The sequence below is a fragment of the Corvus moneduloides genome, chromosome 7 (assembly GCF_009650955.1).
Source record: "Corvus moneduloides isolate bCorMon1 chromosome 7, bCorMon1.pri, whole genome shotgun sequence".
Classification (NCBI taxonomy): Eukaryota; Metazoa; Chordata; class Aves; order Passeriformes; family Corvidae; genus Corvus; species Corvus moneduloides.
The window spans coordinates 33,663,605-33,688,967 of record NC_045482.1 but is presented as its reverse complement, the minus strand read 5'-3'; the positions used below and the strand labels follow the sequence as shown (position 1 = coordinate 33,688,967).

Genomic DNA, 25,363 nt, shown 5'->3' with positions numbered 1-25,363 from the left:
CTGTGCCCTTGCAGTGCCTTCCTCCTGCAGGATTTGGGCTCAGCTGGTGGGGATGCTCCTGTCCCTCGGGATGCTGCGCACAGAGTGGAGCAGGGATCACAGACACTCTTGGGGACCACGGGACACACTGGGACTGCCCTGGAAGCACAGGCAAGCAGCTGAGCACACCACTGTTAATATTCTACCCCCAAAGAGTCATCAACTTCTCCAAGTGCAGAGCTTCACTGTCAACCCCTGGCAGAACGTAATATTGGATCTTAAAATAACACTGCTTTGATTACCTTACTTCCCTTTACTCCTCGCTTCAATTCCAACAGGATTTCAGTGTCTGCTCTGGCAATTGAGTTGTGTGAATAATGGATTTCTGTTTGGGCACTGAACCAAAAAAAAAAAAAGAAGAAAAAAAGGAGGAAAGGGAAAAGGAGAAAAGGAAGAATAAAATAATGTTTAAAGTAGAATTGAAGAGAGACTGGGGGAGGATTTAGGAAATAAATAATTTCAAGGTAAGGTAAAATGTTTGCTTAATCAGAAAGGAGTATTTTGCTTCTGTTAACAACCTCTTTTAAAAATATTTTGAATTTTTAATTTTGTTTAACACTAGCTCATTTACAAAAAAACTCCCAAAAACATTAATCATTTAATCTAAAAATTACTGAAAGAAATTTTTTCTCTGAAATATTGTTCTCCAGGTTTACAAATAAAACAGCCACATGGAACAGAAACTTGGAAATAGGTGTATTTCAACCCAAACATGTCCATTTTCTGTGAACTTATTAACACTTAAAAACAAAAACCCTCTTATCTTCTTGGCAAGTGCCAGGTTCTAGATTGCAACTGCCAAAAACCAAAGAGATGGCACAGGGAAATAAAACTGTTGTGCTGAAGCTCCTCTCAGCAGTGCTGCCAGAACCCCTCTGGCAGCAGGGTTTATTCCTAAGCTGCCCCCTTGGCAGATGGTCCATAGCAGGGAGGTTCACCTGGTACAGCCACAAGTCCTGAGACCTGCCAGGTGTTATCATTTATCAGATGAAGCTGGGAGGGGTGCACAGACACCCCCAGGGTGCCTCAGAGCACCAGGTGAGGCAGAAGGTGCTGAAGATGGTGTTTTTGTGACAGGTCCCAGGACCAGTCCTTCAGGTGCTACGGGGGGAGAGAGAGCAGCATCCTGGGCCCCTCTGGACTCTGTTCCTCTGGCTCAGCACCTGCATCTCCCTGGCACTGCATGACCTGTGCATGAATAGGGGAGAGATTATGAATAAAAATAATCTTATAATTATGAAAAAGAGAGATTATTCAGCCCTGTTATAAATACTGTCCTCAAAATGAAGACAGCATAGATATGTAACAAGTTTGGATTGCCAGGTTGGACGGGGCCTCGAGTAACCTCGTGGCATCCCTGCCCATGGCAGAGGGGATTGGAATGAGGTGATCTTTAAAGTCCCTTCCAACTCGACCCATTCTCTGATTCTATGAATTTCAACTCTCACAAACCAAAGAAACCCTGACACCTAAGCTGATGGTACAGAAAGGCAAATATTCAGCAGCTTTTGAGCTGTGCTTACATTTGTTAACCAGGAGTAGAGTAGAAGAGCCTGAATCCAGCAAAATCACATGACCTTTGTATTAATCCCTGTTGTTGATCTAATAATTTCCGATTAAAATAATTAAGCCTTTGAGTATGACTTATTTCATATATTTGATTACTTAAGACACCATGCTGTTCACTGTCACAGAGAAATTCTCTTTGCTACTAATAGTTCTTCTGGTAGGAATCTGAACAAGCAGAAGCAAATTAATAAATGATGACATGGGAATTCCAGCAAAATAGATTGATGACTTGTGGGTATGATTCTGAATAATAACATTTTACAATGTACTCAAGAGCACAGCTAATAGGCAAGAATTCATTTATGGCATTGTCAGAAACATTTATAAAATGCTCGGAAAATGAATTGTTACTTTTATGAGTCATACTTGTTATTTCATGAGTTTATTGTTATAGTTGCTTTCACGAATGTTCTCAGGTTGTACTCCTTACCATAATGACTACTCTGCACAAGCTGCATAATAGGCATTTCTAAAAACAAGGTCTGGTTCCACATTTGTCTCGTTTCAATCTCATTTTCTATTATTAATGCAGCCTAAAATAGATACGGAAAATAACAACAAAAAGGGTGCCCAAATTCCTTCATCAGACTGAACCCAGCAGGTTTATATATTTCTTAGCATCTAATTCAAACAACTATGAAATTACCTCTGAAGGCAAAACTGCTCCTGTCTGGACTGAAGTTCTACCTGCTGACCCTGAGCCAAGCCCTGCTGTCTGCAGGTCTCCTGACTCACCACACTCAAAGTGCTTGTACCACTTAAAAAGACAAAAGAAGCAAAGCACACGAAAGACGATTTTGGTCACTGTCTTCAGAAAATGAAACACAATATGCTTTGGCTACTGCAAAATTGCATTTGAAAATGAAAAAGTTTTGAGCATGTTCGTGTTTTGTGAACTGGAAAGTTTTCAGGGAGTTCCTTTCATCTGGTCAATGCACAGTAATGTCTGTCGGTTCTAATCAAGGCTGTCCGAAACCAAATGTCAGACACTTGCAGCAATCTGCCCAAAAATACATTACTAACGGGCCATTATTCAATTCCTGCTGAACAGCCGAAAACAACCACTCTGAGAAAAATCACCACTAATTCCTGAGGTGTCTGTAAATATGAAGAGTTTTCAAATAAATTCTTTTATCTGAATTATAGATCAATGTAGCCAATGACACACTTACACAATCCAATTTTTAGTACAATCATCAATTTTCCTATACCGTTCTTTTGGATTCACAGACTTTCCCAAACATATCCATTGACCTTCACTAGCTAAATAAGAAATATCATCCTGAAAAATTTTGTTTTGAAGAAGCATACAAAAGAAGTCTTTCCCCATTCTGTGCATTACTTCACGTTATTTAATTTAATTTGATTTATTACACTACTGCCTTTTGTTGATACAGAAGAGAAGCACTCAAGGGATATGGACCAGACACTAAGAGTATCTTGCATGTGTTCAGTAACTTATTAACAGAGATTGGAGACACTTCTAGGTGGGAGCAGACACCTAATAATGACAAAGTAATGAGATTACTATTGTCTTCTCATTACTCCTCATCTATGCTAAAGTACTGCAAATCACAAATTACAGACTCCAGCTACTACATAAAACCCTGCTGTCCATAGTATGCGCTCTGTGGAACCACTTCATTATCACAAATTAACCTATTTAAGAAAAAGAAAGCCATTTCTGTACCTCTAGGCTGAGCACAAGTGTTACATCACTGAAGTTCCTGCAAGCCCTTACACAGAAATGTTGTTTTGACAGGAAAGTCTACAGAGAAACGCTGCATATCAGAGCTTGACCCATCTGGGACTCGCTCCCAAATTGTCCAAGCTCCAGCTCCAGCCAGCAGCAGTTTGTTACCTGGGTCAGTGCCCCACAGTCTCACCAGAAAGGATGGCTTTTTAACATGGAAAGGAAGGACACTACAAGGGATTCAAAGGTGAGGCTTCAGTTGGAGAGAGAGGTCTGTTAGCCCCTGCTCCCCACTCACCTCTCCCACGGCCTGGGCTGGCACCATGGACAGTACACGGCAGAAGGAAAATGTGCTGACCAGAAGCTCCTCTTTGGCAAGTGAACAAACAGATTCCACATGGAAAAGGCCTCCTGTGTCTGACCCATGGAGAGCCCAGCGTTCCACAGCCGAGCACAGGTGGCAAAGGACACGGGTTTAGCCCCTGAGGATGGAGGGGAGAAGGTAAGAAAGGACAAGAAGCTTGATGGCAAACTCTTCTGCAGCACAGCTGACACCAACAGCACTGACAGAGAAACTGCTTGTGAAGAGAAGTGAGCACACTGCAGCAACACGAGGAGAGCATCACATCACAAAGTCTGGCATTTGCATGAAAATGACGGCATTTTGCCAGCAGGGATACAGAGACAACCCAAAGTACCCTAATCAACACAACTCCAGGCCCAAATGAACTGTTAAGATGATGATACACTGGATTTTGGCATTTAACAGGGTCCAAAAAATATTTTTTTTTCATCCCTTCAGGCATTCAGTAGGAAAACTGAGCAAATAATGCCAGGCATGGATGACAGAATGACTGGATAAATCACTGGATTTTAGGAGACAGAGCTGAATTCAACAGAAGACGCTTAAGTAAATGAAAATAGCAGCACACAACACAGCTTTCAGCAGGGCCGTTGCTTGCATAGAATACTGAATTGTATTGTGTACAATGCCTGGCATGGACACGGACCTTATGCTATTTCACCTGTAAATGACACATATCAGATTACCACAACTCCCTCCTGACCTCCTACTGCCAACTAACCAGCTAAAACACATTAAGCAAAGCTGACACTTACTCCAACTTTCATCCAAAAAAAAGCAGACTACTTTTTGAAAAGGAAATCTAGGTAAGAGAACATTACAGAAGGAAATAAGTAAGGTTATGAACAAAGCAACTATGTTAGTGAATTGAGAGAAGAAGAAACAATTTGACTCTTCTTCCAACTTCTACTTTAAGGATTCTTCCAGACCTCTCATACTCAACCAAGACTTGAGAAAAGCTTGAGAGTAGTATTAAGCAGTGATTCTAACCTGCCTGGTAACCTGGATATTTCCTGGTGAAACCTCAGTTTTAAGCGGACACTGATCACATCTAGTTACAATGTTTGCCTCAGGCTGGCGGGGTGGGAAGAATGGTTTGGTTTTTTTGTGACTAGAACATCCACAGAATAATTGAAATGAAAAGGGTATTGTGAGACTTCCAGTACCTTGTTGAACAACTGAGTGAAGAACAGACACTTCAAAGGCCTGAGTTCTGAAAGATCATAGCCACAGAAAACAGCTGATCAGAGATCAATGAGCAGCTGCAATGGAACATGCTTTCTGTCCCCGGCACAAGTTGGGGCACAGAGATGGATGCTGGCACAATTTTAGCAGTGTCAAGTACATGGTGCTCCTCAGCAATACTATACTCCATCTGCACACATCCTGCTGGCCTGGACCTACAGTAATCATCACACACCAGCAGAGACCACTCACACAAAATTCAGAGTGAGCTCTTTGCTCTCTATATTCTGGCTGTGTCATTTTATAACAGTTGAAGGTTTCTTTTTTCCCCCCATTCTCGCAAACTAACAAGGAAACCACACAGATTTAAATATATTTCAGGAGAATCCACGCTCTTCGGACAAAGCAGCCATTATTTCTTTCTGCCAGGTTCTAATGCCTCATAAACAACACACTATTTTAACCACTTACCAATTAACCACTCTTGTTACCACCTTGAAATTGTTTCCTGTGATCGGTCCCAGCACCATGTTAAAGAGGAATTCTCCATTTCAGATACAGTATCAGGCTCTAAAGTTGCACAATTTTGCCACTTTTGAGATGATAGCACAGTCTTGTTGTGACTAAGGACTGCAAAATTGTGCTCCATGTAATTGAATCTAAAGATCTGACAACAGTGACCTTATCACGAAATGAACCTTTTGGCTGAGGTTCAAACCATACACAAGAAATAACATCTTGCTGGCTGTTTGTAAACGTCACATAAAAATGTACTTATTCATTATTAGCAACTTGTACACTGAACACTCTGCAGGTCTCAAACTGCTGCCAAGGGAAGGATTACTCAGTACAATCATTTCATTTACATCTTAGTCTTGTATTAATTTTGGCAGCACAACCGAGCATCCCTGCTTGTGGCTGTAACAGTGTTATCCCAATTAGAGAAATACTCAGACCACAGGCTAAAAACTGAGGATAGAAGTAGTTCTGGGGGCTGGACTGATATTCTGAATGCCAATAGAGCTGCTGACCTCAGCAAGAACCCTACTTTAGCACAAATATCCCACTTTTGTGGTGATAAGGCCAGCAATGACAACACACAACCTGCACTGATGAGCCATCCCCCTTTTGGGTAAAATAGAAAGCACCAGGCAAAATCCTGGGTTCTATCAGCCCCAGGCTTTCAAGAGCAACACAGTCAACTCAAAAATCTGAAAGTTTCTTAAAAAAACTCAGTAAGGAGCCACTGTACATAACCTCAATTACTCTGCAACAAAATGTCATTTTAGGAGGCACAAAAAACCATGGGGCTTTTAGGAGCACAGCCCAGCTCACCTTTCCTGCTCTTGCAGACAGCCTTCAGCACGCGGTGTCCAGGCCCACATTTCCCACGGTCAGTCACACACACTCCCTCTGAAACCACCCACTCGTGACACCACGCGTCTTCACAAGGAATGGATTCCACCAAATGAGGACAACCTGCCAGGGTGCCCACCGGATCCACGACCACTTGCCTCTGTCTCATCCTAAAGCCTGGAAAAAGCAGAGCTGAATTAACTGGACAACAGAAAAAATATTCATACAATCATCTAGTAGCAAGAGGACTATATGGGGCATCTGGAGCTGGGGGATTTAAAGACAAACAAGAGAATAATATTTACAAACTGGATTGATTGGGACAGCACTCGGCTGTAGGTGCCCACAGCCCAGGCATGCAAAATCTAACAGTGTGCAAAGAATTCCAGCAACCCACATTTTTCACATTTCTTTTTCCCTTTCATCAACATTAGATAGAAATACACGTCAGAATATCGAAATTTACCAGTGATGCATATATTAATGTAATAGCAGCATTAAGATAAAAAGAGAGGAACAGTTAAGGAACTGAAGATATAAATGACATCTATATTCTGCCTGGGAATCCACTAACGAAAGGATTTGTTTTGAGACACAGCAGAGCAGTTTACTAAGAAATTAGTATTCTGCTTTATGAAGGTGTAAGGTTTTCTGATACATAATGCATATCAGACCTCTTTGAAATGACATCCTATTAAACTGGAAGATTCAAATGTGAAGTGGAAGAAAAAGGTTACAGAAATAATCATAGAATTGATTACATAATCTACCTCCTTCTGAATAAAACCAAAAGTCATGTTGCTATATACAATGCAGAACTAACACACAAGTATTTTTCAGTGTGTTCTGTTACGTAAATGACATAGAATTCTAAGAAAAAAGCAGAAAAAAATACATGGGGGTCTTTCCTTTGACAGTCTCGGAGCATGGGGAAATACACAGCATTAGTAGAGGCCACATGGAAATGCTTTGGTCATGAAATAGAAAAGAAAATTAAAAAAAAAACCATCCCAGAGAATACAAAGATCAAACTTCCACAGTTCTCAAATGACCAAAAAGAAATTATTCAAAATCATTTAAACGTGAAATGCTTTTGCAAATATTTATGGTTTTTATTATTTCTCTCTTTGTTTGAAAATTTTTGACCAGTTCAAATCATTTCACAAACTTAAGAAGTTGTCAAAAAAGTGTAATTTCCAAACAATAATATCCATTCCTTGACATGCACTCCAAGAGACATCTTTGCAACTTAAGAGTCTTAGGAAAGGCTCTGCAAGGAATCTCAACATGTTGCAGCAACAAACATGTAGAGCAGTCAACTAAAACCCAGGGGAGGCTGAATTACACTTGCATATCCTTCTTTCAGGAATTTAAACCAAGCCCAGAACAATGAGAACAACCTCTTAGGTCCCCCTGAGTCCAGATTTCAGGGCTGGGGGATACACCTCCATCCTGATACCTCGCCCTGAAATCCAGGCATGCAGCAGGACTTCCAAGGGGGATCGGAGAGGGGCAGCCTGGCAGCTGCTAGCCCAAGAAATCCTCCTGCACAAGTTCAGTGAAGGATAAAAGGGCCTGAATCAGCTTGAAAATTTTTTTCTTCTCACGCAAAGAATGGCAAAAAGCTTTTAAAGGTCAGATTCCACTACACACATCCAAGAGCCTCATCCTGCATTAGACTAATTTTTCTAAAAAACACATTAAGCTCCCAATGTTGAATGTGACCCCAGTGTTTTTGCAGTCTTTGTGCAACATTCCATTCCCTGCTCACCTCTCCCTCCATGGCGGTGCTGGCAGCTCTCGGGCAGGCAGGGACCCCACGGTGACCACGAGGACACCGCGCACTCGGCCGGGCACGGCAGGTGACACAGCTGGGAGGTGGCAGGGGCAGGGCCCTGGCAAAGCTTCCCATCAACTGGTCTGGCAACTAGGAGAACAAAAAAAAAAAAAAAGGAAAAAAGAGAACCAAGGCTGTAACTCTGTCCTGCTGGCCTTAGTTTTTCAGAATGCACCAAAATCCAGTGATTTTTTAGGGTCTTATCTCCCAGAGCAAAACGGTAATCCTGTGTTCAGAAAGGCACTTAAAAGTTTTATCTAAATCACCCATATTCAGCAAGCCAGTTGAGACTATGCTTAGTGATAATCATGTGCTTTAAAACTAGATTGAGTGCTGATTTTCAGCAATGCTGGAGCAACAAACCAGGATCTAATCCCCACTTTTATGGCCAAGGAGACCTCTTCAGACAGGACTGAAGAGAAAGCTACCTAAGAAGGAAATCCACAAAGCTCCCTCTGCAATTGGGAGCCAGGCAGAGGCAGGTGAGCAAAACCCAAGCACAGGGGACTCTCCCCATTCCCATGCCCTTCAGGGCACTGCCATCTCTGGATTATGGATGCAGTGCCTAGACCTTGGAATTTTCTTCACCTATTTCCAATAAAACTGAGCAGAGCTCTCGGATTCTTCTATACAGACATAAGCATGAAGCATCTTTCCTACGTGGGAGGAGAGACATTTACTCGAGTTGCTGCACCCATGGATCTCCAACTCTCTTTATCCCAGAAATGAGACAATCCCAAGCCCTGCCATGCACCAGTTTACTTGATACTGACAATAGATTTGGAAAGTTGACTCTCTTTGTATTTTCATTTATTGTAAGAGATTTCTAGATTCAATTAACTTCTCTCACCTTTTTATTCGGGGCAGAAGGAGGAAGGAAAAGAAAGGGAAAGACTCTTAAATCTGTCCTCTGAGTCATTATATGATATTGCATTTTAATTACATTATGGGCTGAATTTGGCTGTCTCTTTAGATAAATCAATATCAAAGCAGTCTTTCAAAAAGGCAAAGGCTTGTTTGAGTTTACTCTGCCATGGCATTACCAAGACTTCATTTATTTTTATAGCTACTGAGTTTGTTTTATCCTCATTTTTATTTTTCACGTCTGTTTTTCTTTGCTTCCGTGCATGGAATTGATTTGAAAAGAATTTATAAAAACAAGCTCAATATATGAGTAATCTTTCCTTTCTCTGATATTACACCATTTTCTTTAAAATTAATCATTTGAAGAAAAACACAACTTTTTTCTTTTTAAACACAAGACTTTAGTGCTGAAAATCACAAATTTTGATTTGCACATCCTGAAGCTGACTTTAGACCTATCAGTCTGAAGTGATACTCAGACCAAATATCAGTGTTTAGGATTCCAGCTCATCAGAGTAACAGGATTAAACAACAGTATGACTTAATTCTAACCGGAAAGATAATATATTTAGCAAAAAAGACGATTTTCTGAATGATTTCTGAGACACTGTAAGGCCTCTGACATGTTCATTTAAAGATTAGAATGAGGTGGCATAAATCCAATTCACCTGAATGCTCACATAAAGAGACCTCTTCTAGAGACCTTGCAAGGAAAGTGACAGACAGAATGAGATAAATATTAGAGTTTTAAGGATAGGAGTATTTATTTTCCCTAGAAGTCTCATGCATGGCTTAACCTGCCTCTCAGCATCAAGCTTTGCAAAACTGTATCAGTTTTCTGAGAGTTCATTTGGAGAAAGGAAAGGAAATAAAACTGAGTACAAATGGTCAACCAAAGGAATAAAGTCCAGTCCTGCTTTGCTCTAACTCAAGGTGTCATTGCCAGGAATGGCTCCTCCCTCCTCACTGAGTTTTAGGTTGCTTCTGTACTGAATTTAACTATTTAAATGTAGAAGCCTAGATACAGCTGAATGGTTCTCCTTACTTGAAAACCAACCAGTGTGCTCAACATTATTTTAAATTGATTTTGGATTAAAAAAAACCAAGAAAAATTGATTACAAAAAGTTAAAGGAGCTACCAGCCATCCCAGACTCATGGATGACTTCTTCCCATTCTGATGGAAATCCCTGCCTTCCTCTCCATGCCAACCAGCCTCCTGCTCCTTTTCCTTCTTTGGGCTGATGCCCTATTTAACTCTAGCATTTTTCCCAGGACCAGCATCCCGTTTGTCACTGGAGTAAAGCTGCCTGTTTGCTCAATTCCTTAAGTAGTTCTTTGCATTCTATAAAAGGTAAATCAGAAAATACCATTCTAATCAAATATCCAAATACATTCCAAGTCTGTTCCAGCTTATACTCACTCTACACTGACTGCAATCCTCCAGTCAGTCTTCAGGAATAAGACCAGAACAAAAAAACCCAAGCTGTAATGATAAATGCATATACCATCCTTTCCCAACACCTGGAAGGTACAGAGACACAGTTTCCAGCCAGAGTGACAGGAGGACCAGCAGGGTCCTCTTTAAAACAGAATTTCATGCCTTCTTCAGCCATTTGATTAAAAACTCTGATTTCAATCTGGTTTATTTCAAAGCTTGATATGATCTTCTACTGCCATTCTTTTATACTCTAACAAATTTGTCTTTTCTTTATTGTAAAGGAATGATAAGGGGGACTTTTTCTGTGAACCTTTTAAATGCCAAAATTCTCACACACTGCAGCCTCCAAATGGCACAGGTAGCCTGGCTGGGGATGTCCTATTCAGGAGAAAACCTGACATTATGCCTATGATAAATCCACACAGCTGCCAGGAATGTCTTTAGCAATGAGCCAGCTTTCTGATTTCGTTCAATAATTGACTCTGTGGTGGCATTTTCCTGCATTCATATAGAAAAAGTGCTTTTTGTGTAATTATTTTCCTTGGAACAATATTAGCCATGTTTTTGGAGGAAGGTGAAAGGCAGAAGCCAGGGAAGCAAAGAGTGGGAGGGGGAGGCAACATCTCTGATTCAAGTAGCAGCTTATTTAAGATGCTTGTTCCTACCTTTTAAAATCCTGTGTTCTTCCCAATCTATAGAATAAACTTCAAAAAGCAATCAAGTACTAATCTGGGGGCCTCTGAAACATTGCACATTGCTATAGCTGTTATATTGAATCTATCCTTTATAAATGCAACTGCAGCTGTTCCCAGCACCAGTGTCTTGCCTCAAGTTTGAATTTTACTATTTGCTGTTATTTTCAGGTTATTGCTACCAGCAGGAGATAATAAATTGAGTTCTAAAGTGTCTTGTTTCCTTATATATTTTTACTGAGGTAATGATTTGGAGGAAGAGTGGAAGAGGAAATCAGCTCTGATATGATTATTTCCATAATGTAATTTTAAGCCAATAAATAAATTATCTTTGAATACAGTCATGTGGACAGATACTTGCAGGCACACATACCAATACTATGTTAAAAGCAATGCTGACCAGACAGAGGCAGAAATGCCTAGGATGGCATTTTGTTTGCAGGGGGTCCTGTCAAACATGGTTTTTCAACTCCTCAGGAGGTAAATAACACTTTTTTTCCTGGACTTTAACTACAATTCCTTTTTACAATGAAAACCCAAGTGTTTTTCATACCAAAACCAAAAGGAGACTTTGCTAAATATCACTAATATATTTGGAATACATACAAATATTATCTGGTCTGCCTCTTACATATTTTAGGTAACATTCAATTCTCAAGGAAACAAATCCAAATGTTTACCATATGGCAAAATCAATCCAGATAAATTATTGCCATGATACAAGGCAGGTATGAGAAAGGGATGGCATATCCTTGTGAAAGTTCTTATTGCCTTTGCTGGGACTTATAAACCAAAGACACTTGGATCAATACAAAGGGAAATTACTTGAGAAAACCACAAAGGAGCAAGTTACGTTATAAAAACACCTTCATGTGAAAAACACAGTAGGGGTAAACCCAGCACAACATTTGTAAGTAATTTCTCTAACCTGAAAGACATTTTTATAGCAAAAACAAAACATTACACAAGGGAGAAGTGGTGAATGCAATCTGACCAAGCCTGGAAATGGCACCAATCCCAGTCCCTTGCATCCCTCCATTAAGGGGCCTAATGCACCCCATGTCTTACGGAAAGGGCTCCTTTATGCTTTGAGGAAGAATCAATTCATTTTGAAGCCACTAAGCACAAAGTTGGAGGCCTATTTTCAATTAAAATCTATTTAATAGGCAAGGAACAACGTATGAATAGAAGGCTAATCACAGCATGAAAGAGGGTTAATAGTAGATTGCCAAGAGCAACAATGGTTTAATGCATTTCAGAACAATAAAAATCCCCACAATTTTATTAAAGTGACACAGATAAAACGTATCCCTGTGTCCTCCCTCTGCTGTTCAACAGGACTGTGATCCCAGCTGGGATACTGCATTGTTTTGCTACAGCAGAATTTGTGGAGATTAACAGACTCTATGTATCTGGCAAAAATTCAGAGTGAACATGGGGCTCCCCACCAGGAGCCACATGACTGAGCAGATCAGAGGTGACAATTCATTAAGAGTGTCCAGGAAAAACAGCAGACGCAACAGGGATGCTGGGATGGCAGTGAATGCAATGATGGGAAGGCAAAAAGGATTCTGCAGGATATTTGAGCCTTTTGGCTGTTACCCAAAAAAAGCTGGAAATCACTGGGGCAGACCACCAGAGAGGGTGAGAGAAGAAACACAGAAAACAGGGAAGAAAATCCATGAAAACTTCATGAAAGCCTTGTAAGAGTGTGAGCATTGCCGAGTTCAGCATTCACACAACAGGAAGGAGAAACCTCTTCTGTGACTGCCATGAGAAAAGCACCACTGTGGATGTGTCTGGATGTGCCTGGATGTGGCTGGATGTGTTTGGGACACCAGGACGTGGCACAGGTGGCCCAAAGCTAAGCTAGTGACACGCTCATCACGGATCCCAGGAGCAGCAGGGCGGATCCCAGGAGCAGCCAGGCTGCTCCACACAGCGCTGGCCGCAGCACACAAACTTCATTTATCTCCAGTGTCTCCTGTTCCAGACACCTCTGGCTTTGTTCTCTCTCCCCAGTGTCCCAGTTTGTGGTGTAGCCTCACACATGCAAATCCTTTTAATTTCTCATCTCACTCCATGTTACTGCCTGAATACAATGCAGCTCCCCAGCCTCAGAACAGCAACAGGACAAAATTACACAGAACAAACCATCACTGTCTTGAATTGGAATTAATCCAGTTTCAGTGGAAGGGAACAATTATAAAAATACACACACATTTAAAATGTTAGCTTTCAAAGATAAAAGCCTGGACTAAAACCTAGTATCTCACATGAACTAACTGGGCAGCATATTATTTGCTGTGTACCACAGCCAGCTAAACAAATGAAAGCATTTATAAAGGGATAACTATTCATGGTCATAACAAATAGCTTGTTGACAAAAAAAGGCCTACTATTTATAAGGCACCTCTTAAAAGGCTGACTTCTTTCACTGTCAAAGTCTTTTTAAACATTACTCTCTTCATTTTAGTTTAATTAGTTTTAAGATATGAAAGAACTGAAAATATTACACCTCTGAAAGGCATTAGGGAAAATGGTTTTTTCCTTAATGGATTCAAACTCAAATTTTTGAAATACACATTTAAACACTACTGTCAAGCACTACAATAATCTGAATAAAATCATTTCCTCTCCTGCTTCTACAGGGTTTCCCCCAAAGAAGCCAGCTGTTACATATTTATTTTTCCATTATGTGAGTTGTATCTCATAAATTCTGCTCAGCATTTGGTGAGCTTACAGATCAATAACTTGGCATCCCAGCAATATAAATCTGATACAGACTTCCCTGAATATATTTCACACTCCAGAGGTGTATTTCTAATCTTTTCAAGTCAGTACAGTCATCCCAGTGACAAATAACTAGTTTGGGATAAGAGGGATCCTTGGGGTGGGAGAGGTTCCACCTGAGAATCTGCTTTCTGTGGTTCAGGACAGCTAAGCCCCAGGCTGGATGCTCCTGTTGCTGTAACAGGCGCAGCTCAACAAAGCTTTTTTCACCCCACTGCTGACCATCATTTCTCTCCCTCCTACGGTCCTAGTCAAGTTTTCTCATTACTAATATATTCTAACCTACTCCTTTTCAATTTCATAAACCAGACAAGGACAACAGGATTTAAACATCAAAGTCCTAAAATTCTAATTTCCGTAGAGTAAATTAATCTTCTCATTCCTGCAGCTTCACCAGCATAAATTCACAACAACAGAAGAAAAAAGTGTGCATTTAATACAGGGCTCACATTCCGCACAGGGCTCCTATACACTCCAACAGTGCATAACCTGCATCAACTCCTACGGGCAGCTTATCTCCATCAACACAGGCCTTCTCCAATGAATACGCAGGATGGCAACAGCTGTAAACAACAACAACCTGCACAACCAACTTTTAGCTCCTAAAGAGTCGGACCTGGTGCTTCACAAGACCCCTGGCACCCAAGGGGATGGTGGCACATCCAATTCGGACTTTCCGCTGGTAGCGTCCTCTTCCCAAAGATACTTCCATAGTTTACTGAACAGGTGCCACATGCACCAATTTGAAACACTAATCCCTCAGGAGACACACATTGGTCATGATTCAGAACAGAACAAAGAACTCACAGGGAAATAGATGTGGCACCCTCATTAGGAAACAGAGCATACAGAGCAGGGGAGGTAAAACAGCACATTTTGGAGCTACAAAAGACAATAGGGCAGAAAGAAAGGGATGAGAATAAATGGAGAAGAATACAAGATATGAATGAAAGGACTTCTCAAATTAATCTCTGTGCAACTCCAAAGAGGCTCCAATTTCTGAAAAACAAAGCACAATGCCAAAGTATTTCCCATATGGGAATCGAGAAGAGTATGAAAAAATTCACTCATCACATAAGAAAGGAATAGACATTTTTGTCTATCAGCAGTAGCGAGAAAGCTCAATATTTTGAGGAAAACAAGAATGTATAAAGGCCATAAAATAATAGTTTTGAGACTCACAGAAGTAGGACTTAGATGAAAGTGCAGGGGACCACTTTCAGCTTCAGACCCATTTGTGATTCTGTCAGTAAAGGAGCTTGTAAGACAAAACTACATAAGGGAATACACACAGGGATGGATCAGAGTGTAACCATTAGACCTGAAAAGGTACTTGAGTATTTTCCAAGTCCTCAGTTGTAAATGGTCTAAAGGAGATTTTGCTGCTACGGCTGAAGACACACAAGTTTATAAAAAAAACAATCTGATGTAAACTGAACTAGGTGGAATTGCATCCTAAAAATAAAGCAAAAATTAGTATAGGCTGGGGAACTGCAGTGGAGTAAGTCAGGCAAGGTATTATGTCTACTAACAGGTGAGGGTTGAATCTCTCTCAAAGGAAACAGGGGTATAAAAATAATAGGGACTTCTGTAAGAAATAGTTTTGCAGGGTAACACTAAAAGCTATCCAAAAATAATGAAGGCACAACTATGCCACATACCTGCTATTGAAATTCAAGCTCAAATAAAAATAAATATATGGAGACAAATATGATAGAGAAACTCATTAAGCAAGTAAGTGTAAACAAAACTTTAGAACCTTGTACAGGCATGAGAGTTTTATGTGGATTTTCAGATGTAAAATAACAAAGATTAAGAAGATAGGAACCTGCAATGATTTCTGGTGAGAAGGTAGTAAGAGATACATTTTATTAGCCAAATTTACTATGCTGAATAAACAATAAAGAGGACTCAAGCAAGTGAAGCATTATTTCATAAAGGTCTTTTCAGTCCTATAATTAAAACTTAAGCAGACAGGCTCCAAAAACACTTTAAGAAAATTCTGAAAGTGAGAGGTAAATTGGATCTCATTCAAACAAGTGAAAAAGGAAAAATGTCAAGATATGTAAGGCACAAATTTTATGAAAGAATGTCAGAGCAGACAGATCCCTAGTTAGAAAACTACAGAAAATATAAAGAGAGAAGCAATCCCAGTCACTAGAGACAGCAGGCAACAAATTCAGAGAAGAGAGGAAATACTTCTGGAGTATTTTATAAAGACTGCCATCTCCCAGACTACTGATAAAGAGATACAGTTTCTAGATAAATCCAAAAAGCAAAATTAATTAGAAAACAGAAGGATAGTTCCTGGTCTTCAGAAAAGACAGTAAGAAATTCCTGAGGCAGAAGATTAAATCTAGGAACTTCATAGGTTTAGTAACTGAACATAAACACAGACACCAGTACCAGATTCTAAGAGGAATTTTCATTCCCATATCACTGGAATAATTTACTGTGATTGAGAGGAGAGTTGTACTGCCAAACAAGGACAGGTTTCATAAACTGATCATTGCAGAATATTCTTCCTTACCTTTTCCAGATGTCTTTTTTGTTGGTACCATGGGGATTGCTAGTTAGTGATGTTCACCCAGATCAATTAAAATTTATTATGCGGAAACACATTTCAGATAAAATTTCATAAAACCACTAAAATCTTATCTCTTGTTGTAAGCCCACTTACAGAAGAGAACAAAACACATGTGTCCTATGGCAGCAGCGTCTGGCTTGGAAAATAAGTTGAGGATGTGCATTTCTGCTTTGCTTAGAAGAGTTTCCATATGAGTGAACAGATTTACTTGAAAAAAAGAGGTACAAAGAAGGGTAGCCACCCTTCCTACAGTTTGTTCCAGAAATGGGATGCCCGGGCTCAAGGATTAGGGAGTACCCAGACGTGAAGAGAAGAAAGGGCTGTACCACAACTAGCTCACTTGCATATTCTGTGCTACTTTTGTGCAAAATGTGTCTCCTCCTTAAAAGACACATCGTTTCAAACATGCAGATTTGCCACTTCCACCTCTGGACAGCAAAAGAATAATGATAAACTTGAATTACTAGGTGACAACCTCTCTCTGAAAATTAAGCATTATAAATTTAAACACGTTAAAATTCAATGAGATAATTAAAAACAGCAGGATCTGTTGAAAGATAATCATGTTAAAGTTCAGTCTAAGTTAACAAAAGCCTCACAAGTGAGGAGGGATTTGGACTCCTTGGACAGAACAGCTAACATTAAAAACAGCACAGTCTCTACACTTAGGTTACCTACATACACAGGAGCACAGAACTCCACATCACTTTACACCTTTACCAACGTAAATTTAGATGTCACAGCCTCAGAATGCAAGAATATTACCAAGGGCTTCAAAGACTGGAAGATCTGCCTCCAAATACTCATCACCCATATTAAAAGTACGGACTTCTCCTCAAGGCTTAGAAAACATAACTTCACTTGGGTCAAGACAGGGATTTCTTAGTTAGGTCGCTTCTTGGGGGAGAAAAGTATGAAATCTTATCAATGCACTTCTCAAAGTAATACCTGAGTGAGAATTTTCCATTTTCAGTATCTTCAAGTTGGAATCTTATAATCAAAATACAGAAAGCTTTCAGTAGACTTAACCTTCTGAACAAATGATATATAGTGACTCAAGAAAACAGGTGGTCCCCTTCCAAACACACACATTTTAATAAAAGAAGAAATAGATGGGAACACTAAGCAAATAAAAAATGGGAGAAATATCCTTGGGGGATAAAAGAGCTTTGAGCAGTATGTATAAACACATCACAGATGGTACCTGTCTCCAACTAGGATTCAACAGCTTTTATCCCAGAATGCTGCTGGAGAGACCACGGGACAAAATCTTCTCTCACATATGTCATGGGCCCAGGTCCAAATTCTCTTTGGAAGTATCCAGAAGAATAACAACTGTGATGGATTGTAATATCCCATTAGACTCGCTTGTTTGATTCCTGAATGATCCCTTTAAGGACACTCAAGAGGTGAAGAAAGAAAAATTACTGTGCTTTTGATGGTAGCAATTAGACACTGTATTTGCTTATACATAGAGGATTAACTTCCTCATCTTCTCCTCATCACTGAAAAATTGGTACAGTAAAATATGAGATGCCCTAGTGATGAATAAAAGTATTCTGCCAGTTCTGATTGCCAGAAGAAAAAAGCCAGAAGATATGTCATTCCTTATCTATTCAAAGAACAAAAATTAGTCAGCTAGTAAATGAGACACGCTGAATATTACTGGATGAGGAGGGATAATAGGGAAGGATTTCCCTGTTCCCATTTGCATGTGCCTGCGCTGACAGTAGATGGGATTCTCACTTGCCAAGCACTACTGTACATCTGCGGTACAGCTTTGAAATTGCAGTAATCATTTATTTATACCTTGTACAATTGCTCTGCACATTCGGGGTTTTTCAGTTGCCTATATGAAATTACTTTTTTTAAAAAAGGTGAGAAGTGTAAATACAAGGAAGAGGTATCCCAGGGTTTGTTCTTAGTTGAGGAAAGGGCTTGCAACTTTTAAGCTGAACTGAACTTTGAGCAAGGCACAAGCTGCAGGTGGGTCACACACTGGATATGTAGCACCACTCCTGTCATGACATACGTAAATGTTTAAGGAATTCAGAGGCTCTCCTCTAGTCTTCTGGAGAAATTCACAATTTTGACAAAGAATAAAGTGAGAATGAATTCAGTTCAAGCTCTCTGCTCACCAACCTGCCTCACAGTGGCTGCAAGGACCACAGGAGTACTCAGAAGGATGAAGAAAGTCAATAAATGCCACACACCTTTCATCAACAGCACTTTTCTAACTCTGAAAAGTCCCCTGCATCACACGCTTGTGTGGAACAAGAGGAGAGGGGTTGTGTTGGGAGAGCAAAGTAGTGCCTGGTGTCTGGGAGAGGTGAATCAGCCACTGTGCATGGACTGAACAGAGATTAAAACAGGTCTGGTTTTCTATAACCTCAGCATCTGTGAGGGATGCTGGGACACACACAGGGCATCCAGGAAACATTTGCTTTGCCTCTGTAAGTAAATAAATCTAAGATACAATATTGTGTTGTTATTATCTTACATCTCTGCTCAAAAACACATTCTGCAAGCGCACCACATCGAGCAAATAAAACAGCCTATGATGAATTATTCATTGTGAATCTGTAACTACTTATTATTCTTCTAAAAGAAATATAACTCACTTCCAGAGTCCAAAACCCATCTGTCTGCTCAAAAGTTGTGACAATATTATTTTTGCTTTCCCCTTCAAATCACAAGAAAGATTGTGTATCAATCTGAAGCAGAGGCTAAAACCGTATCAGGAATGGTGTGTGACAACCTGCTTTATATTCTAAACTAAGACTACACTACAGATAAATGCATTCAGCTACCAAGGGGCTGGGTTTCCTGATGTATGACAGAGGAAGAAAAGTCAACTCCAAGCAAAATTTAGTTCCTTCATCCTTTGTAACTCTCCCAGCGCAAGTGAACATCAGAACTGGCAGCAATTCATCCCAGAAGGTTGTGCCTCCCGGCAGTTCCTCAGGACTTCCTCTGGTGCCAAGTAGCACCTCCCTGTGTGAGCACGGATAGAAGGAGGACATCAGCAAGCCAAAGGCTATCAATGACTCCACATTACCTACTTCTTTTCCTCCTGTTTCTCCTACTCAGATCTACTCAGGTCAGCACTTCAGAGGGACCCTACACACACACACACACCTTCTTTCAGCCGGTGTGTCCCCAGCTCCACGAGGATCTGGACACAGTAGACCACCCGGGTTTGGATCCCACCTCCACAGAGCCCTGCCTGCTTCTGGTGTCGAGGGTCCTGCTGGTCAAGAAGCAGAGACACTTGGCAAGCTTTCCATTCAGAAGTCCTCCAGGCAAACCTTTGGGAATAAAAAGAGAACAGGTAAAATGAGTTTTTCAAAGACTATGGGTGAGGGAGACATACTTTATTAGGTGACAAAATACAGTTGGTTTAATCTTTATAGCAGCACTTTCCTATCCAAAACAGGGAAGAATGTTTGGAAACGTTTTGAGTGCTAAATTTACATAGGTTAAGTATGTGCTATTTGTCTGGAGCACTAGTGTAAAACTTTTGACAGAGCACCAATCTCCAAAGCGTTCTGAAACACTAAATCATCCTGACAACACCTGTGAGCACGGCATAAAAAACGAGAGAAGATTAAGAGGTTTGATTAAGTGTGAACAGTAGTTTTCAAACATGTGGATCAAACCACCAAACCACCCCTCTCTGCCAAGAGCTGAACACCTCGCTCTGAAACACACTTAACAGCTGAAATCCTGCATACATCGACGGAGCTCCAAGCACTTGCAGCTTTTCCACACAGGGCAGCTTTCTAAGTGCCTAAGGTACTGCCAGTTCCTTCAAGGGATTGGCTAAAGCATCTCAGTTAATTCCATTTTCCAAAAGTTGTGATGCACAGCAAGCTCTAGAAAAAAAAATACTTTCATTCTATATTCCATTCACACCTAAAGAGCATTAAAGGTTTTCAAGGAATTATAACTTTTTGGGGCACAGGTAGGTGAATGCTGTACAGACAACAGTTGTTGCTGTGTACCAGCTTAAATGCCAGGAAGAACTTATTAAAACCACAGGGAAAACTGTGCTGTGTATCCGTGGAAAGCAAAAGTTATTTCCTCATCATGACTGAAAATGTAGAGCATATTTCTAACACAACTGTTTCCACAGGCAGAATTTGCTTTGATTCACAGGTCACAGTATGAGGGGAGTAAATAAGAGCCCAAAGTCTTCCTGAGCTTCCCAAACACAAATCTTAGGCAATATTATTTTTATAACCAATCTGTTCACACTCGTGCTGCTTTATGCCTCCACTCCTCTAAATTTCCTAGTTTACTTTTTCCACAGAATCTTTGGGTTTTGTGTAATAAAACTACGTAAAATAATTTCCTTCCTTTCTTCTCAAGACAAATGCTCTCTCCTTTAACAGCAGATCCACAGTTGTTAAAACTACATATGTTCCTTAACTGCTGACTGCTCACTGTAAACTCAAACACAGTGGGATGTCTCTGCAGAAAAAGCCTTCCATACCATAATTTCACATATTGAGTATCTGTTCCTGACTACAGCTATGGCAAGCAAACCTGCATCTCAAAACTATATTTTGAGCACATACCAGCATTCTCTTATGTTGTACATGATTTCTATCCACAAAACACTTCCAAATTTTCTAACATCTTCATGGAAAATATTTGTGAATACTGCCAGTTACTTGCATTTACAGGTGCTGTTCGGATGAGCTGCCATGCCCTCTTAAATAACTCACAGCATCTTGTGCAAATCTGGATACACTCACAGGGTTCATTACCCCCAAAGAAAATAACATAGAACAAGCTTTTCACGTGACAAGTATCAAATACTTAACTCCCACAACATATAAAGCACAGCCATGAATTCTTCTTCTCATTAGTTCCTTCTGAGAACTCCTAATCCCATTTCTTGGGCCTGCAGTGTTAAATGCAACCGTAAAGGCAATGAAAAGTGCTCTTTATCAAACAGCGGGTGAAGAGGATTCCTCTCCTCCACATCCCTTCAGAACATTGTGCTTTTCAGGTCTACACTTCCAAATCAAAACCTTAAATATAAAACACAGGCATCTTGCCACAGACAGGGAAATAGTTGTTTTAAGGAAGTGTTTCTTAAAACAAGAATTGACTAAGGAAAAACTCATTAGCAGTATCTGGCTTAGGAAGTCAGCTGTGAACGCTGGATCCTAAAGACTCATTTCCAGAGGTGTGAGCATCTGCTTCTCCTATTCAGCATGAGCTGCGGGAGTTAACACCTATGAAAATTAGGCCATTGGTGATTAAAATTATGCAAAATAACTAAATCTGAACTCAGAGAGATAATTAAACTTCATCAACTCCTGAATTAAAAAAAAAAAAAAACCCCTTTATATATTCTCCCAGAGTAACCTGTGTGTGAGCAGCGTGCAAGGACGGCTCTCGGCGCTCCGCCAGCTCCAAGCCTCAGCCCTGTCCTGCTTTTACCTGCACATGTCCTCAGCTGTCCAGTGCTCCAAAAACAAATCCTGACCTCCAAGCATTAAAAGGGACACATTTGCATAGCCATTAACAAAAGGCCACTACCCCTGAAGGTCAAAGGGCTGAAGAGTAGCATTGCTACCACTCCCAAAGTGTTAACTCCAGAGCCTACTAGCACAGTTCACTGCATTTCCTCTCCAGTCTCTACTACTTCACACTAATGCCTTATCTTTAATTTGGGCATAATGAACCTCATTTACAAAGTGATACCATCATACCTGTATCTCAGCAATAACCTTAAGCCTTTTCTAAAAAATCAAATCTTAAAACATTCCCATTTCCCACCATTTAACTTCTGAAAAGCTTTGAATTTCCAACAAAGCAAGGAGAGTTTTTTGCTATATCCCTGTCTCGTAACATAGCAACCACAACCAAAATGAATGATATGAAGACATAATCATAATTCTGGAAAATCTATCTATTTCCAGCGAACATGAAAGCTACACATCAAGGATGAAAAAGATATAATACATTGTTTTAAAACTGATGACTCAGTGACAGTTATGAAACAAACAAGGGCTCAATATCTTTCTGATTTATAGTAACCTCTTGGTCTCTTTAGTCTATAGGACTTATGCTCTTAGTGTTTACACAAGTTTTATACCTGTATATACCCATTCACTTTAATTGAATGATCCCAAATTTATATCACAATAAAACAAAGTAGAATCACCTTCCGTGTGTTGAAGCTTTTTAAGCACTTAATCCTTTCAGAACAAATAACCAAAGGTAATACAAAGCACAAAGCTCTGGAGTTTTACATGCAGTTAAAGTGTTTTATTTTCCTGTATTTAAACTATTGATTATAGAAGTTATTGTAAACTTCAGGCATAAAATTAAAAGCCCTTCCCATTTAACAGCAAATTTACACCTGTACCACCTACCTGTGATGGGACCTTTAACTTGTAGCTTTGCCATGGACATATAGGTTATACTTAACAGAGCAGGTCTGAGGCTTAAAGTATTTTTGTCATCTCTGGGTCCTTTTAGGAGACTGGAATATAGCTTCAACCCCCTCTCTCTGTGGAGTACAACTCTGCAAGTGCTACCTCTTTAGCTGCTACTTTTTTATGTCAGTGGATGTAGCCCACACTATGCATCTTCATTCAGTCATGGGGCAATCTCTGCCCCTGCATTAAAAAACAGCCCCTAGAAAATCATAAAATCACAGACTGAGTTGGAAGGGACCTTGAAGATCATCTCATTCCAACGCCCTGCTATGGGCAGGAACACCTTTCACTATCCCAGGTTGCTCCAAGCCCTGTCCAACCTGGCCTTGGACACTTCCAGGGATGGGGTAGCCACAACTTTGCTGGGCAACCTGTGCCAGTGACTCACCACCCTCACACAATGAAGAATTTCTTCCTAATATTCTTCTAAACGTAATATTAATTTCTTCCTAATCCCATTCCTTCTGCTCAGAGACTTGTTGTGGTCTGTGTCCCAGCCCATTTTCCTTGCTGTGGGTGGAGCATGCTTTGGAAAATTCTTGCCCTAAAAATAAAGCTAAAGGAAAGACTACTTGTTTCCAAATCAACCTAAAAATAGTGAAGATTTCTAGGAATCGGGAAAGTAAACAGGAGTCTCATCTTAAAGGATTTACAAACTAATCTGATTAGGCAAACAGCAAAAAAGAAGGAGTGGTATGTGTTGAGACCAGAAAAATGAAGGAGAGCACCTTTTATTTCTGCTACTGAAGCTCCTTAAATTCATCATCTTCTTGTAAGGGGAAGAAAGAGAAGATCATTGTTTGGTAAACCTCAGCAAACCAGAGATGAAGTGGCATATATTTAAGGGGAAAAAAGCATAATCTTTTTAGGTATTACCCTTCAAATAGAATGTAGTCAAAAAGGAGAATAGGAGCATCTCAGGTTTCTTATATTATTTCACAGGATTAACACTACATCTCTCTATGCCTGAAAGCTGCTGCTTTCCAATCTGAGCTATTTCCAGTATCTCAGCCACCAGTTCCCAAGGACCAGCACCAAACCACCAGGCTACAAACTGAAACATGGACCAATAGTATCCTCTACCAGCTGCTGAAACCTAAATAACATACATTTTTGACTTCTGTTCATTAATACAAAATCCTGGTCCCCACAGCCTTACATCCAGTAAACCCACAGCACATACTGCAATATTATGGATTTTCATTCTCACTTGTTCCTTTATACTGAGTGAATCAATCAAAGTCTAGTAACCAGGCACTGCTGTAAAATTCTTCTGCACAGTGTGAGAAGGTCATAGCCTACAACCTGCATTTTGAGATATTACATCCCTGCAAATAACAATTAACTAAATACAGGAGTTATACTTTTTAATATTTTCAGTTAAGTGGCTCTATTAACCTGCAAGTTTAATGTCATTTTTCTGAGCTAGCACATTAGGCAGCTCATCCTCGCTCATGCAGATACTGCCCTGGAGGTGTTGCCTCAAGGTAGAGAGGCATAACAAGATGGGAAAGGTCTCAGAGTTCACAGGCTCATGAAAATCTGGGCATAGCAGCAATACACTGAAAAAACAACAGATTTTCTTCTACAGAGCAAGAGGCACCTCCAAAAAATTATCAGTGTTATGCAGGTTCTCACTTTGTGGGCTCTCCTGGCTCTACACAACCATTTGCCCTTCAATACAGTGCAATGTCAAAAAGGGGAAGTGAGAAACCAGGGGCAGACCCACGTCTGTTCACTGCCTGATTAACTTCCAGCCAGTCTCCCCCAATCAGGTGTCACCTGCACCCACGCTCCCTGTACAAAATCAGCAAGACAATGTGTTAATCTATTGTCTTTGAAATTGATGTGCGCTTGGGCAGGAGCAAAAATCACTCTGTAAGAGCCTTTCCGTAGGATGTAATCAAGCAACAGAGTATTTTTTTTTATACTTCCTCTCTTCTGCTAGCAGGGTGCATAAAAATGATCAGCATTTGATTTTGAATGAGCCTAATGATACAGAGACACTTTTACAGGTGATGCCTTCCTAAGAAATGTATCTTGCGAAGGCTTTATAGAAGGTTTTAGCAGTATCTGGCAAAAGCCCCAGAAACCCACGACTTGAGCACTGAACAGATCTCCTATTAAACACACTCATTCACAGACAGGGAGATTTGTCTGCATGCATATAAATTTCTATCAATCCCAAAGCATTTTACAGTCAATCTCAGAACATGTCACACAAAAAATCAAGCAATATTTTATTTTCTTTGCAAAGCACACTATCAATCTCCTCTGTTAGCCTGGCCAAGCATAATGGCATGGGCTTGCAGACCAGAAAGGTGAGATCCTCTCCTTCATGCCACAAACCAAGCAAACTCTCAAGGTTTCTCAGTTTCCCAATTCAAGAAGCACCCAGAGAGAAGCTGAGTAAAGTCCAAGCTATTACCTCCGAGCAGTTCCCATTTTCCTCAAGCAAGACTGGGATTTTTTTATGGGGAGATGAAG

At 40.3% G+C, this 25,363-nt stretch overlaps 1 protein-coding gene across 7 annotated transcripts in view; it reads right to left on the bottom strand.

The window, feature by feature from the left end:
- The window catches only part of THSD7B (thrombospondin type 1 domain containing 7B), a 299,484-nt gene that overhangs the window by 157,795 nt on the left and 116,326 nt on the right, over positions 1-25,363 (bottom strand). For all 7 annotated transcript variants that reach the window (XM_032114787.1, XM_032114784.1, XM_032114789.1 and 4 more), the window contains exons 6-8: positions 19,557-19,726; positions 7,978-8,133; positions 6,186-6,383 (exon numbers count right to left, since the gene is read on the bottom strand). In XM_032114787.1, coding sequence (XP_031970678.1) covers positions 6,186-6,383; positions 7,978-8,133; positions 19,557-19,726 — 524 coding nt within the window. The remainder of the gene's footprint in view (positions 1-6,185; positions 6,384-7,977; positions 8,134-19,556; positions 19,727-25,363) is intronic.